Source organism: Cucurbita maxima, unplaced genomic scaffold (genome assembly GCF_002738345.1).
Source record: "Cucurbita maxima cultivar Rimu unplaced genomic scaffold, Cmax_1.0 Cma_Scf00026, whole genome shotgun sequence".
NCBI classification, from domain to species: Eukaryota; Viridiplantae; Streptophyta; class Magnoliopsida; order Cucurbitales; family Cucurbitaceae; genus Cucurbita; species Cucurbita maxima.
The window spans coordinates 2,308,872-2,325,603 of record NW_019272042.1 but is presented as its reverse complement, the minus strand read 5'-3'; the positions used below and the strand labels follow the sequence as shown (position 1 = coordinate 2,325,603).

At 35.2% G+C, this 16,732-nt stretch overlaps 1 protein-coding gene and 2 non-coding genes across 5 annotated transcripts; 2 read left to right on the top strand and 1 right to left on the bottom strand.

The window, feature by feature from the left end:
• Positions 1–1,895: 1,895 nt before the first annotated feature.
• On the top strand, positions 1,896–15,717 carry LOC111499234 (cytosolic purine 5'-nucleotidase). Of its 3 annotated transcripts, XM_023150771.1 has the most exons (17): positions 1,898–2,230; positions 2,486–2,583; positions 3,236–3,352; positions 3,573–3,662; positions 3,770–3,885; positions 4,823–4,922; positions 6,064–6,135; positions 6,217–6,264; positions 6,342–6,419; positions 6,502–6,621; positions 7,322–7,427; positions 11,394–11,557; positions 13,957–14,091; positions 14,439–14,569; positions 15,054–15,116; positions 15,214–15,292; positions 15,378–15,717. In XM_023150771.1, the coding sequence occupies exons 1-17, from the start codon at positions 1,978–1,980 to the stop codon at positions 15,438–15,440; spliced, it is 1,833 nt and encodes a 610-aa protein (XP_023006539.1). In that variant the 5' UTR covers positions 1,898–1,977; the 3' UTR covers positions 15,441–15,717. The 3 variants fall into 3 exon arrangements, with proteins under 3 accessions (XP_023006540.1, XP_023006539.1, XP_023006541.1); XM_023150773.1 differs by lacking the exons at positions 1,898–2,230; positions 2,486–2,583 and adding an exon at positions 2,590–2,925; XM_023150772.1 differs by lacking the exons at positions 15,054–15,116; positions 15,214–15,292; positions 15,378–15,717 and having other exon boundaries at positions 1,896–2,230; positions 14,388–14,450.
• Positions 10,326–10,540, bottom strand: LOC111499423. Its single transcript, XR_002720942.1, has one exon. It is a non-coding gene; the product is annotated as a Plant small nucleolar RNA U3 (small nucleolar RNA).
• Positions 10,511–10,616, top strand: LOC111499421. Its single transcript, XR_002720940.1, has one exon. It is a non-coding gene; the product is annotated as a U6 spliceosomal RNA (small nuclear RNA).
• Positions 15,718–16,732: the final 1,015 nt, after the last annotated feature.

The following is a 16,732-nucleotide window of genomic DNA, read 5'->3' as shown; positions in this document are numbered from 1 at the left end:
TTTTTTCTTTTTTTTTTTTTCCTAAATTAATATAATATTTTAAATTTTGTAATTAGTTTTAAAAATAATATTTCCAAAATTTTAATAATATATTTAAACTTAGTCTATTATATTTAAAAATTTCTAAAATTTTTAATTTTATATTAAAAAAAATCTTATCCAAATAGATTATCTATTTATATCTCATAAATTATTTTAAGGTATTAATATTATTTTTTTAATTTATGACTATTTTTTTAAAGATAAAAAGATATTTTTAAATCTTTTAAAAATTTTAAATATGCTTTTTAAAATTATTTTTGAAGTTTTTAAATGAATTTAAGGTATTAATTGAAATTTTTTTAATCTCAATCGTATTTTTTTGGAACAAATGTTAAATTTTTTTTAAAACCCTTTTAATATTATCGTGTTATCAAAAGTTTCATTAATTCCGTTTAACGTTTTTTTAAAATATTAAAAAATATATATTTTTATAAATGATTTTAAATTATATATATTAACTTAATAAAAATTAAAATAATATCCTTAACCTTTTAAAAACTTTTAAAAATTCTAAAAAACTTTTAAAAAAATTATAATATATATTAGCCAAAACGGTTTATATATACCTCATAAAATATCTCCCTTAACAATTTTTTTATTGCTGTCTGTTTTTCAGTGGCTAGATCATATGAACTTCAAAGTTAAGTGTGTTTTAAGCCCAATGCAAAACCATGAGAGCTTAGGTTCAAAGTGAATACTATCCTCATAGACTAATAAAACCCCGTGTCGGTCGCAAGGGATATAGCATGTTGAAAACCCCGTGTCGGTCTATAAGAATAGTATTCACTCTTAAAAACGAGAATTAAGTAACGTGACCATGTCGCAAGGGATATAGGGAAATGCTATGCTAGGGTTACCTGATCCTGAATCAAAATTTTGAATCTCGGTTTGTACCCTACGCATGAAGTATTACAGACTATTAAAATCACGAAGAATCATCCAATTTTCTTTGACAAATATTGCTTTCGACTAAATTTCTCTTATATTTATTATTTTATTTTGTGGAATTTTGATGGAGATAGCTTAAAATAAAATTAAAATTAAAATTAAAAAAATGGAGAAATACAACTTGTTTAACGTAGAGACAAGGGAATTTTTTTTATTTTTTTTTAAAAATGACTATATATATATATATATATATATATATATATAATGGAGAGTAAATCTCGAGCGTTTCTTAGCTCGATTATTTATTTGCTTTTTATCTAACTATCGAGATTTATTGTTCGATATGCTCGTTACTCGTTTAGCTCGACAAGGAAGAAATTTTTCCTCAGCGTTTCGTTTCCGAACAAGTGACTTGAATTTGAGAATTTTATTTAGTTAGTAAGAACAAAAAATTAAATAAATAGTCGAACATTCCGAACTAACCTAATTTAATATTTTAAAATTGGATTTATAATTTAATAAGAAAATCAAGGAAAATAGCTAGGGATCTCTCTCGGTTCGAAAATCCAGAATTTAAATGGAATACAGTCCTTTTAAACTGTATTGATTTATCGTAATAAACATTCAATTTAAAAGTTTTAATTAAGGAGGTGTTTAGTAAACCTCGAGCGTTTCCTAGCTCGATTATTTCTTTGCTTTCGTCATTCAGTGCATCCCCATTATTGCCCTCGATAAAATTTCTATCTAACTACCGAGATCTTTTGCTCGATATGCTCGTTACTCGTTTCCAAGCTCGGTGACGTGAGTTTGAGAATTTTGTTTAGTTAGTAAAAATAAAAATTTAAATAAATAGTCTTTACCTAATTTAATATTTAAGGAATGGGTTTATAATTTTAAAATAAAATGTCTTTAAGCAATCCAATATCGGCACGTGTTTTATCTTCATCTCTTCATGCCCAAACTAAAGAAAGAAAGGGAAGAGGAAAGGAAAGTCTTGTTTTCTGCAGAAATTTTCAGGAATCTGCAGGACGCTGAAATCCTTCAACAATGGCAGCGGCCGCATATCTGGGGAACCCTGTGCTCACAAGAGTCGCGTTACTTGGTTGTACAAGCAAACCGCAACTGACTTCACTCACAGCTCGGAAAATGACGCTGTGTTTGTGCGCCATGGACTCCAAATCAGTAGGTGTTGGAGGTGATGTATTTTCTGTGACGTCGTCGGCGAAGTCTGGAGTTGATTATCTCGGACAGAGCACTAAAGGAGATATGAATCTCAAACTCGAGCATCTTGAGGCTTTTGGTAACTCTCTTTGATCAATTGAAATGTCATTTTTTGTCTTATTAGTTTGTGTTTCTTCAAACTGATTGCGTAGTCTACTTGGTTCTTGTATTGCGCCGTTGATTCGACCAATAGTTAACAAGAATTTGAAGAACTTAATTTCAGTATCTTTCATTATGTACTTACAGTCAGTCCATGTATCATCCATTGGTGACAAATTCTGTGAGGTTCAGTGTGGTTATTTTTGTGTAAGTGGCGTTTTCCTTTCTCATGTAGGCGCAGATGGTGAAGAGACGTTAGAAGGTCCAATTGAGGAAGTTGCGAGATTAGAGGCACAGGAAGCCGAGGATCTCCTTAGTGATTTGGGAATCCCGGTTAGTGGTGAAGCAACATAGTTCCATCATGCTTTTCTGCATTTCTGAAGTTTCAGTATGCTGGGCTTTGAGGATTGAATTTAACTTGACTCTCTACTGCTCCACTGTATGTGCTCGGCTAGAAGGGCGGAATAGAACAACCTGATTGAAGCATGATAATCATATGTTTTTAATGCTTTATATGTTCCATACTAGGTCCCGTGGGTTCCCTTTTTGGAGATTGTTGATTATTCATCGGTAATTCCTTAAATGCTTTATTTTTGTGCTGGTTTATCCTAATTCATACAAGGGAAAGACAGTTCATTCAGCCGCTTCCTTCAAAAAGAGCGAGGCATGGTTTTGGTAGGCACGAAATATTGGATTTTTCATCTTTAATGAATGCATAGCGCTATCAATCTTCAATTTTTTGTTTCCATGGGCTCTATAATTCGTTGTATGCAGGGAAAAAATGACTGGTTCCTCGAGAATGTTAACCTTTACATAGGCTATTGTACTATGTTTTAAGAATATTAATGAACTTTATGTTTTTTTATTCTTTATTTCCAAATGGTTTATTTTGTCCTTCCCTTCATCTTTCTTTATTGTAATTTTAAAAAATTGCTAGACAAACATCAACGCCTTATTTTCTCCACTCATAAATGTTAATTTGCAGAGTCCTTCATCAAGAAATTCACCACAGGGTATATTTTGTAGCCGAACATTGAATCTTCGATCGATCAGTGTCATTGGATATGACATGGACTACACATTGATGCATTATAATGTCATGGTAATTGTCTCTAATATTTTTGCACCCCGTAAGCATGAGAAAAGGATTAGGGAAGTTTTATAGCTAGTGATCTCTTTCCTATAAGAAGAATGGTCAATGACATTAAGACCCTGAAATATTGCATACTAACTTAACTCTTTCATTAGCCGCTCCTTGCCTTTCACATTAATGACCGTCCATCCTTTAATTATTTTTGGAAAAATAACTTGTTCTCCTTCAGGCTTGGGAGGGAAGAGCGTACGACTACTGTATGGAAAACTTAAGGAACATGGGTTTCCCTGTCGATGGACTTGCTTTTGACCCAGACTTGGTAATACTTTTTGAGCTAGCTTAAGAACTGTTGTCGTGGACTTTGTTTCTGATCCTTATATCTTGTGTTTCCTTTGTTTCTGCATCTGCCACTTTGATATTTAATAGGTTATTAGAGGCCTTGTCATAGACAAAGAGAGAGGTAACTTGGTAAAGGCTGATCGTTTTGGTTATATAAAAAGAGCAATGCATGGAACAAACATGCTGTCTACTCAAGATGTAAGGTATATGTTTAAGTATAACTTTGTTCTGAACTCCTATTGTGCAAGATAACTATTAGTTTGATGAAAGGCATGCATTCAGTCCCTTAAATTGTAATAAGATGCTAGCTTTACCTTTTTGCATGCTTAAACTACATCTTTTGCCTCTCAGATAATATAAAATACATTTACGCATGTATTCCAGTGTGTACTTCATATCATCGCAATTATATAATTTCCTGGATCTTATGATGGACTTCAAGAAATACTTTGAATTGCACAGCTTTTCGATAGTTTAAAAATTTCTATTTGTATTAAGGTTTTATTGGAAGTCTTTTGTTCTCTGATGTTGCATTTTTTTAGAAATAGGTAATTTGCTTCACCAACTTATAATTGGTGTCTTCCCATATTGTATTTTACATGCAAATGTCAATAGTTTAAAACGAAAATCTTGGCTCGGGAATGATAACTATGTTACAATATAGAATAATGGCTCAATATATATTGTGGAAAACCTGACTTGCTCATATCAAAATACGTATTCTTCCTTTCCAGAACCTATGCATTACTATGTGCATTTTTCTTCTAAACAGGGTGTTAATGGCCGCACTCCTTGTATTATACTCATGACCTACCACTCTAAGAGAGAACAAAAGTTCTAAACCCATTAAATTTTCTACCTGGTGCTTGGTAACCAAGGCTTTGGGGGATGTCTCTTCTAAACACACCAAGCCCTTCCCACTAAGACCGCCCCTTAAAGAACGTTTGTTACTGTGTGCATGTCTCATTATATTAACCTTTTGTTCATGCTTCTCCTACCGTATGCTCAAATTATCCCATAGGATTGAGTTTGGTAGACTAGCCTTGCTATGTTTTTGTTAATATAGACTATATTACAAATTGCAAAAAAAAAAAAAAGCGATAGGTAAGTTTTCTATTGATACTAATGGTCTGTGCATAGTGAGATTTATGGGAGGGAATTGGTGGATCTGCGTAAGGAGAATCGATGGGAGTTCCTCAATACACTATTTTCTGTATCAGAGGCTGTTGCTTATATGCAGGTGGGTATTATGATTCACTCTATTATTTAACATTGCTCTTGTTAGAGATTTAACTTCTTGCTCTTTGTTACAATTCAGTTGCTTTGCTTAGGGTTCCTAAAGGATTAAGATTTCTTTTGCATTGCCGAGGGTGAAATCTACAAATCATGGTTTTGTGTAGACAATAAATTTGTACAGATGAAGGGTAGAACTGCCAGCCTTATGCAACAACAATATTATATAAGTGCTCTCTAGTTCAACTACGTCCAAAGCAAAGGTAGGCCCACAAAAAGAAAGGGCCTAATCAAAGGGGAAGTACAACACTCGCAACATTTACCAAAGAGAACTCCAAACTTTGGTGATAAAAATAAAGGATTAATATATAATAAATTTGAATTGATAGCCCAAATTCTAAGCATCTTTCCAAGAACTATCTTGATAGGCAGTTGAAAGTTATTTAGTACTAGTTAATAGAGAAAAAAGTTAATCACAAAATGATAACCACTCCTCTTCCAACTCTTGCTGTATCTTATACACTTCTTCCACCCCCATAACTACCCGTACCCATCCTCCTTCTCCTATGCATAACGAACTCTCTAATTGTTCACATCCCTTCTTAAGTAACTGGATTGGAAGAGTAATATGCCTATAAATACTTCCTAGCCAATAAGTAACTGGATTGGAAGAGTATATGCCTATAAATACTTCCTACCCCATGTGTGGCCTTGCCCACCACAACTTAACTATGAATGTAATCAATAATCCCTACAAAATAATACAGTAAGAGAAAAGTTTTCTCCTCTAAAACTCTAATTTTCTGCCATTCTCTTAAGTTGGAACTACCTATCACTGGGACACGGCAGGCTCTCCTGCCTAGGTAATGTTTCCTACTAAAAAAAACTACAGGCGCTAGAAGTAGTTCTTTAACTTTCTCTGTTTTTTCTTTTTTCTTATTGTTTTAGAAATTTATTTCCCTTTTTAATAAATGCTAATTGGAGAGTATTTATTATTCTGTGGTCTCCTTTGGATGTTTGTCTTCTTATGCATGGTTTTGTTCAATGAAGTTCTTTTTTTATGTACAGATGCAGGCTTAATATCAAGTTGTTGCTCCATTTGTATATTAAATGTATTTCTCTTCATTAAGTGATGTGAGTTCTCTCAGATGGTAGACAGATTGGACGATGGAGCCATAGAAGCAGCAGTTGGTCCACTTGATTATAAAGGACTTTACAAGGTATAATGCTTCTACACTACATCTTTCACAAAACTCAATGTTATAGTTCGTGCAGATTTTAAGTTTAATCTTGGGTCACAGGCTGTTGGGAAAGCACTATTCAGGGCACACGTCGAGGGTCAGCTTAAGGTATACCCGTTGAACCAAATGTTTTAATTGTTGCTGGTTACATTTCATTACCATATACTGATTCATGAAATTCACAGAGTGAGATAATGTCTAATCCAGAATTATTTGTCGAGCCTGATCCTGTACTACCATTGACTCTACTGGATCAAAAAGAGGTATAACCCTTAAGTGATAATTGGTTATTATATTGGCTGTCATGATTTCGTATTCATTGCTTGAGAAAATGTTATGCAACAGGCTGGAAAAAAGCTTTTGCTTATTACCAACTCAGATTATCATTACACGGATAAAATGATGCAGCATTCTTTTAATAGATTTCTTCCAAATGATATGGGATGGCGAGATCTATTTGATATTGTAAGTTGAGTTTTAGTTCATTTGTCCGTATTTTAATATTTTTTGGTGCTCTTGATAGTTTGTTTGAGACATGAGGGTGATCTCCCATTCTTGCTTCTCTAAAGTATTGCCGTACACTTGTTTTTTTTTATCAAGCTCTTCTGCAATGTCTTCCTTGGTATTTGGTTGTAATTATGTACAGGTTGTTGGAGTAGTCTCTATTTCTAGAATCTTCCTGGCTCTCTATATGGGAGTTTTGCCCTCTGGGATAGTGGGTTAGGTGCTGTTTTTGTTGTTCGATGGATAGCTTTAGTGGCTCTTGGGTCTTTGTAGTTCTACTTCTTGGATAATTTTGTTTCTTTTTCGGTACTTTGTTCTTCACTTCTTTATTTTGGCTTTTGTAATTCTTGAGGAATTTCACTTTATTGATTGTGTTGCTTGTTCTTTTCACTCCCTTTGAGAATTAGTACCCTGGAACTGATTTCTTTTTTAATATCTGAATGAAAAATTTATTTTTCGTATAGAAAAATTAGGTCTAGGAAGAAATCTTTTATGGGTTTCAAAATGGATTTTGTGTTATTATGAATTTTGGTTTTTGTTGGACTAGTTGTGTTCTTCCAATGAAAGATACTCATATCTCCTGTTGTAATTCTTCATTTTAGGAATGATTTTTTTGTTTCCTTTTTGTTAAAGGAAAAAAAAGCTGACGATTTACTTATAGGTAATAGTCTCGGCAAGAAAGCCAGAATTTTTCCAAACGTCTCATCCATTGTACGAGGTGGTGACTGGTGAGGGTCTCATGCGCCCATGCTTCAAGGCTGTTACAGGTAATTAATGTGCTTTAGTCCCTATCCTACACCTTTTTTCCAGTTTTTTTAATATATACGATTTTAATTTTGATTTTATAAAAAACTGTACGTCCATCATAGGCAAAAGAAGGGGAGATAAGATATCCCCACCGACAATTCAAAAGAGTTACAAAAAACAGAGGCCAATGGATGAAATTTGACTTGGGCTATAATTACCGAACCCATACCTCCGCATTGGATTCTTGATTATGATAGACCCTAGAATTCCTCTCGAACCGAAGCCCCTCCAAAGGAGTTGCAACAACATTTTGGACTTGTTGAAGTATTGGTATAATTGAATTTACAGTAATCCAACAACTTAAAATTTTGGGTTGATTAATGATTTAACATGGTATTAGAGTAGGAGGTCCTGTGTTCAAATTCCTATAATGCCACTTTCTCGTTTTCACTTGTTGGACCTTAAATTTTTTATTACACAAGTTAGGGAGAGTGTTAAGTTATTGATGTAATAAATTTTTGCAACCCATAAGCTTTAAGTTTTTGGATAGATTAATGAATTAATTGGACCAAAAGATCTTGGCTTGATCCTTAAAAAGAAGTTCCACTGATGAGTTGGAGGAGTGCATCCAAAACTTTGCCATGCCAGCATCACCGGAGGCTAAATAGACTAACCAATCTTTCCCAACAACCAGTCGCAAATAGACAGAAAAACAAAAGATGCATCAATGTTTCCTCACTACCTTTGCAAAGGACACACGAAACTTGGGGAAAGCTATGTATTCTTTGAATTCTGCACAAGTATTCATCCTGTCAAATGAGAAATCCACAAGAAAACCTTCACTCTTTTAGAAATCGTTCCAAACGAGAGATATGGATTTCAAGGCTCAATAAGGTTCTGGTTTTTATGCTTCAATGACATTCTTCTCGGTATTGCCTTGAATTGGGATTGATCAGCTTTTATATATGGATTCTTGGATTGATTTTTGGTTTCATTTAAAGATGGTTTTCTTGCCAACTCTGACTTCTGGAACACTTCTTAGTTTTAACATTCAAATTGAGAAAGGAGTGTGAAATTTTCTCCAGAAGGGCAATGATGTTGGAAAAGTTGAAGCATTGAATTAACTGGATCTTAGTTTCTTAATCTTTAGTTGAAGGTGGCTTGAATAATGGGGGTATGAAATGAAACAATGGTACTTTTCTACCAAAAGGGAGTTGGAAATTTGGCCTTCATTCTTCTCCTTTGGTGTTGTAGGGTGTTTAGCATTTATGGTTTGAATCTTTTGATTTTCGTTCAGAAAGCAAGATACTTGATTGGTTGAGATACCATTCGATAAAATTTCTAGGCTGTGGGGGTTTATAGAGGTTTCTTTCTTTTCCAAAATGGAACTACTTTACAGGGTGTTTTCTACTAATGACTAATTCTTTTGTTTTTGGATGTTGGAATGTATCTTTGGGATCTCAGATGATTGAGTCTAGCAGTATTTTTGGAGGAGGCTGAATTTGTTGTCTTTTGATCTTCATTAACTCTTAGTTTTGGTACATCAAAAGGCTGCAGAAAACAGCATTTTAATTTAGAATGCTTTTGGAGAATGACTCAAGTAATACCACGCTTCACTTCAATATGGCTAGTCTTGCCTCTTAGTGTTCTGTACTATGTTTTAGTTTCTTAGGATGGGATTAGTAACCATAGGTTAATTCAAATAACCTATGTAATTTTAGCCAATTATCCATTAAGCCTAGCCTACATGTGACTGCCCTCTTATACACTTTTGATTTGAGAATTAATTAATGCCATTAGGCTTTTTCTCTACAAGATTTGGTATTAGAGCAAATCTTGAACCTCTGCCTCTGGTTGTATCCAAGAACTTGGATGTGGGTGAGCAAGGAACCAACCCCAACCTGCTTCATGTGGTTGCTCTCGACTTTCAATTCGACATCCTTCCTATGGTAGAATTACCCAATCCTAAGAAATTGTAGAAAAATTACAAATGATTTGTGAGGATTGATGTTGGAAAACGCTAAGCTAAGTGGATAAGCAAGGGAAGGAAAAACTAGAGGAACGAACCAAGGGTGTAACATCCCAAGTCAACTGCTAACAGATATTATCCGCTATGCCATTACATATCGCTGTTAGCCTCACGATTTTAAAACATACGCTAAGAAGAGATTTCCACACCCTTATAAGGAATGCTTCGTTCCCATCTCTAACCGATGTGGGATCTAACAATCCACCCCCCTTGGTGGCCAGCGACCACACTGGCACACTGCCTGGTGTTTGGCTCTAATACCATTCATAACAGTCCAAGCCCACCGCTAGCAGATATTGTCTACTTTAGCTCGTTACATATCGCCGTCATACTCACGGTTTTAAAACACGTCTGCTAGGGAGAGGTTTCCACACCCTTATAAGGAATGCTTCGTTCCCCTCTCCAACCAATGTAGGATCTAACAATCCATCCCCTTGGGGGCCAACGTCCTTGCTGGCACACCACCCAGTGTCTAACTCTGATACTATTTATAACAGCCCAAGCCCACCGCTAGCAGATATTGTCTGCTTGAGCTCGTTACGTATCACTGTCAACCTCATGATTTTAATACGCGTATTTTAGGGAGAGATTTTCACACTCTTATAAGGAATGTTTCGTTCCACTCTCCAACCGATGTGGGATCTCACAATCTGCCCTCCTTGGAGGCCCACGTCCTCCCTGGCACACCACCTGGTGTCTGGCTCTGATACTATTTGTAACAACTTAAGCCCACTGTTAAAAAATATTGTCCGCTTGGGCTCATTATGTATCGTTGTTAACCTCACGGCCTTAAAACGCATCTGCTAGGGAGATGTTTTCACACCCTTATAAGGAATGCTTCGTTTCCCTCTCCAACCGATGTGAGATCTAACAATAAAAAATTTTGGTTAATCTGTTAGACTGCCATGCGACCATCCCAGCCAGGACAAGCCTTGCCGAGAGCGATCATCTATCGCCTCAGATTCGAAGGATCGTTGAACTGTTAATCATGCTCTAGACACATGGCAATGGTTCATCCACCCAATTATGGTTCTTGTATCCTTAGAACTCAAGGACACAGTTGTACAACCTATAGAATAAATCGGGGACATTCGACAAAATTGGAACGATACAGAGAAGATTAGTATGGCCCCCCTGCATAAGGATGACACGCACAAATCGAGAAATGGTCCAAATTTTTTATTGTTAGATTCCACATCGGTTAGAGAGGGGAACAAAACAGTCCTTATAAGGGTGTGAAAACCTCTCTCTAGCAGACGCATTTTAAGACTGAGGCTGACGACGATACGTAACGGGCCAAAGCGAACAATATCTGTTAGCGGTGGGCTTGAGTTGTTACAAATGGTATCTAGAGGCAGGGCACCTGGCGGTGTGCCAGCAAGGATGTGGGCCCCCAAGGAGAGTTGATTGATCCCACATCGGTTGGAGAGTGGAACGAAACATTCCTTATAAGGGTGTGGAAACCTCTCCCTAATAGACGCGTTTTAAAACCGTGAGGCTGACAGCGATAGGTAATGAGCCAAAGTGGATAATATCTACTAGCGGTGGGCTTGGACTGTTATAAGGGTGCAAGAGATGGACAAAAGGGAAGATACATCATCGAACTCCGTTTGCAAAAAAACCCAAGGCAAGAAAAATGTGAACAGAAAACTCATGGAACCCTTAATAATTCATCAAGGAGTATAATTCTCTGTACTGTTCATTTTTGCTCTACCAAAACATTGAAGGGAGACCCTTCTATGCTATAATTTTTTTAAAACTTTCTAGGATATCGGGCTTATTTCTTATTTTAGGGATTGTTACCAAACTCTTAAGAAAGGCGTTTTGCACTTTGTAACTTTTCACTACTATAATGAAAAAGTTAGTAATTTTAATTGCCAGGTTATGTAAACGTCTTTATGGTGTGTTCTTGCTTATGCTTTAATACCGGTGTTTAATTGATCAGCTTTATATGCAGGGGGCTTGTACTCTGGTGGTAGCGCACAAATGATTGAGAACTCTTTAAACATTCATGGCGATGAGATATTATATGTAGGTGATCACATTTATACCGATGTAAGCCAATCTAAAGTACACCTGCGCTGGAGAACAGCATTAATTCTACGAGAATTGGAAGAAGAGGTATGTGCTGAAAACTATTAAATACTCTCTAAACTGTTCTTTTCCATCTTCTTTACGCAAACTTGAATTTAGGGAAGAATAATAATAATATCGTATTTCTTCTTAAGCATCTAAAACAAATACAAGATCCTCTTATAGAGAAAAATGACCATCAGCCAGTAAAGAAAGGAACATTACAAATATTAATAAGGAATATATGCATAATATACAATCAATATTAGAAAAGATATAACATGAGATCCTACACTCCCTTCAATTTGATAAGTTTATCAAATTGTCTTTTTAAAGACTTTTAGCTAACAAATCAATTGTTTGATCTATCGTCGAAAGATAAGGTATGCATATAACACTTGCATCAATTTTCTCTTTTATGAAATGTTTGTCAACTTTAATATGCTTTGTCCTATCAAGTAGGCCTGGATTATGAATTATGGCGACGGCAACCTTGTTATCACAATAGACCCATATGGGCGTTTGTTTAGACAATTTTAATTCTTCAAGTATCTTATTAATTCATATATCTTAAGTGCTGTATGATGATCTAGTGCTTGCTACCAAAAAGACTTGTTAGAGGTGAGTGGCCACTTGGGTTCCAACAATGGGTAGTGGTGGCTGGGGTTTTAGAGTGTGGCTAGAGTTTCTAGAGACCGTTGGAGATTGATAATTTTGTGGCTCTGATACCAACTTGAATTCAGGAAAGAAGAATAATGTTATTGTATTTCTTCTTACATATCTAAAACAATACAAGGTCATCTTATGTAGAAGAAAGACCATCAACCTATAAGAAAAGGAATATTACTAATATAAATTAGGAATATATACACCATCAATATTACAAAGAATGTAAAAAGGAAATTCAACATATAAGAAACTAATACTTGCATTACCAAAGGAGTGCAAAAAAGATGGAGATGGATTATCCTCACCAAGCCAAGAGGATTGCAGAAAAGCTTCTAGGTTGGCATAAATAACAGAAAAAGTATAAATTACAAAAACATTTCGATAGGGAGAACCAAGTAAAAGCTTGGATTCCAACGATCTCAAAAGACATTTTAGCTAGCCTCCTTCCCTTGAAAAGTTCTCTTGTTTCTTTTTCAAACCACAGTTTACATAGAAGCGTTGTCACCACATTTGTCTAGAGGACTCTCATTTGACCTTGGAAGGTAGAAGGCTACACCACTCAAGAGTTGAAAGATCCTAGGTCCTTTTCCTTATATATCTTGATTTTAAATTAGCGTCTTCACCACTTATTATCTCGACTTTAAACACCCTAATTCATGTTCCCAATATATCTATCACAACCAAAAATAATTTCTCAAAACTAAGCAATGGTGATGTGGCTAATTTATTTTAAACATGGAAGCTCTTTTGTCAAGCTTTTCCCAATTTAAATCTTCTTTTTCTAGGGCATTCAATTATTGGGCTCGCTATGGTGTTAAAATTTGTTATAAACCTTCAATGAAAAAGAATTTAGCCACCGCTGAACAGGTTTCTTTTAACATTTTAAGCGGTGAGCTAATCAGCAATAGTTTCTGTTTTTATGTGATCTACTTAGTTGCTATCTTCATTAATAACAAATCCTTGAAAACTAAATCTATATACATGTGACTTAACATTATTAATGGTGGGCTAATCGGCAATAACTTTTGTTTTTAAGTGATCGACTTCATTGTCAAGTCTATTAATAACAAATCCTTGAAAAATAGACCTCGATACCATGAAAAACAATTCATTACTAACAAATTCTTGAAAAATAAGCCTAGGTACCATGAAAAATATATTTTTTAGAAGTTAATATATAGAGAATTAGTTCTAAGGTACGCAAAAATGTGTGGCATGTTCTTCAAGATTAGTGCTATAAACCCATATATCATCAAAATAAAGTACCGAGAAGTTTCTAAAAATGGTTGTGAAACTTCATTCCCTAAAACCAAAAATTGTAGTAAAAGCCATTATTCTATGAAATGTTTTTCCCTTGTAGAATAATGGCTACGTAAGTATGCTGCTTTTCTTAGGGCTTTTATATTCAACTTCCAAAATGTTTATATAAAGTCTGGTTGCAATGATGCAGAAATATGAACAGAGCTTAAATATTGAACTGAGAATAAACCGGAAGAATAGAGCTTCCAAAACTTTAGCATCTTTCTCATCTTGAAAAATGATGGAAGAAATGGAAGATAATAGGCATAAGTGTCATTTATAACTCATTAAAAATAAGTAGAATTCTAACCGGAATTGGGTTCTTATTTAATAAGTTATTTAGGGTAGTGCTTTTTATTGGAAGTTCAAAGTTTTGGTCCAAATCACTTCTGGATCAATCAATGATTTTCCTGTTCATGCTTTTCTAGCCAGATTATTGTTGAATTCTGATATTTATATTATAATATTTGATTGTGCAGTATAGTGCTTTGATTAGTAGTCGTGGTCATCGAGCATCTCTCATTGAGCTTATAAATCAAAAGGAAGTTGTGGGGGATCTGTTCAATCAACTTCGGCTTGCTTTGCAAAGGCGTAGTCAAGGTCGTCCTGCTCAAGTAAGCTTTTGTTCTTTGGTTTTTCTATACCGTCCTATGAAGATATAAGGAGTATTTCCTTTGGAGATATCACTTTTCTATGAAAACTTTGGGTAGATTCTTTTTATACTTTTGGCCTTAGTTTGGCTTTGAGTAGCGGTGGTTGGAATATGACCAAGGAGGTGCTTGATTTACCCTTATCTTCGCAATAGAAGATGTTGTCTATGGCACACAGATCTCTTTGTTATTATTTGTAATATTTGGTCAAGGATGTAGGGAGTAAATGGGGGAGGATAGTTGGAACATGGCTATGCCAGACCCTTGCAGCGACTAACATGGATGATGATTGATTATTTTGCGTATGCCAGACCCTTGCAGCGACTAACATGGATGATGAGGAGCTCACTGAGAGCATGCAAAAGCTGCTCATTGTCATGCAAAGATTAGACCAGAAAATTGCTCCAATGCTAGAAGCAGATGGAGATCTATTCAACAAAAGGTAAGACTCCATAATAAAGTACAGCGAAGAAGGATATACTATCATTTTGAAAAGGATATCCATGTTCATTTGTTTTCCTATTGTAGTGCTGATTATTTTTATTTTTTATTTTTTCCAATTGTCAAAGGGGAATGGGATAGTTGTTGATCCTTACTCGAAGATTATTAAAACCCTTTTTCAGATAAGAACGTGAATTTCCTTAATTACAATATGAATACAGATTTTCTAGAGAACGTGAAGTAGGAAAGGAGACAGCATCATGTGAATATGAAGGTTGAATAAAATGAAAAGTGCCAATATGGCTTGTATTCAAGTTTAGACTAAAAATAACATAGGATTGGCACTTGTCTTCTTGCTGCTGCATTCTTGTTCTCATCTCGACTGTCAGTAATCGTTTTAGCCATGCTCGCCATAGCAGAACAATACGTTACCTAGTTGGCTTTTTTGGACCTTAGATTTAACCTACTCTTAATGTTCTTCCTAGGTGGGGTTTTCTCTCCCGTGCAGGCCTATGGGATAAAAGCCATTTGATGCGACAGATTGAGAAGTATGCTATTTCCCCTTCTGTTCAGATTTCAATTTACAGGAATAAAATCTTAGGTTATAATAATATTGGCAATGGTGTTCTTTCCAAAAAATTGCAGGTATGCGGATATATACACTTCGAGGGTTTCGAACTTCTTACACTACACACCATTCACGTACTTCCGCTCACAAGAACAGGTCGATGTTTTATCTTAATAATTCTCTTAAATAGTGTGGTTTTCTCTTCGCATAGTATTTGAGAATGACATATTTTTTTTTGCAGACATTGGCTCATGATTCATATTCATTCTACTGCTCGCATGATGAAACTACTGCTGATAGTTAAGGACCAAGTGAACAACTGGTGGCTTATATTATGAGTCCTTTCTCTAAATAAAGTGCTGCAGTTGGTGGAAGGTTCAATAAAAGAACGGAGAATATTGTGCTGATTAGTTCAGGTATGTGAATCATGCGTTCAGGATTAGAGTCTCTTATAACTGCAGAAGGACATCATTTTGCCTGTGGTGTAGACTTGAATTTTCTGGACAAATCTCAATTGTCTAAACCAATTTTAAAATGATAAATAAATAAATTCATATCATGTCTTATATTTGTTAGACGAACACGACTCTTCACAATGGTACGATATTGTCCACTTTGAGCTTAAGCTCTCATGGCTTTGCTTTGGACTTCCCCAAAAAGTCTCGTACCAATGGGTGAGTGTATTCTTTAATTATAAACTCATAACCATTCCCTAAATGAACCGATGTGGGACACTTTCATCCAACACCTCTCCTCGAACAATGTATGCCTCCCCTTAATCGAGGCTCGACTCCTTTGGGGTCTTCTCTAGTCACTTTTTGACTATGCCTTCGAGGCTCATAATACTTTGTTCGACATTTGAAGATTTGTCAATCTATTGGCATGATTAAATTTAGGGCATAATTCTGATACCATGTTAGACGAATTCGACTCTCCACAATGGTATGATATTGTCCACTTTGAGCATAAGCTCTCATGACTTTGCTTTGAGCTTCTCCTAAAGGCCTCATCGAGAGTGTATTATCTAATTAAAACCCATGACCATTCCCTAAATTAATAGATGTGGGACACTTTCCCTCTCCATCCCATCCTTCTTCCTCTTTTCATCCCTTGTGATTGTTGTATGAATTCTACTTCGAATTAGACTCTTTTTTTCGTACAATAAGTTTGACCATTTTAGCCTTTATATTTTCTAAACAAAATCAAGTATTTTGAGTATAGTAATATTTTGAAGATCTTTTCATTAATAATTTTAATTTTGGCAAAGTTGTGTAATGGTTAATGCTAAATGTGAGTTAATTAACTTGCGTGTAGAAATTAGTAGAGTAAAAATTAATGCTATTAGGTAAGTTCTAAATTGACGGGTTAGTGTGAGCTTATCCATGCGGTTATGCACTCTTCGAATAGGAATCCATTTTCTGAAAGATTCTGCCTTTCGTGCTTTTGTGGGTCTCTAAGATCATTTTGATAACCTATGTTGTGCTAAAGGGATATTTATATGATTTGATTGATTGCATAAAGCCTGCGGTAGCAATGGAACCAGGGAAAGTATACAAAAAAGACCGTTCTAAGAGCAAATTTTTTTTTTTTCAAAAT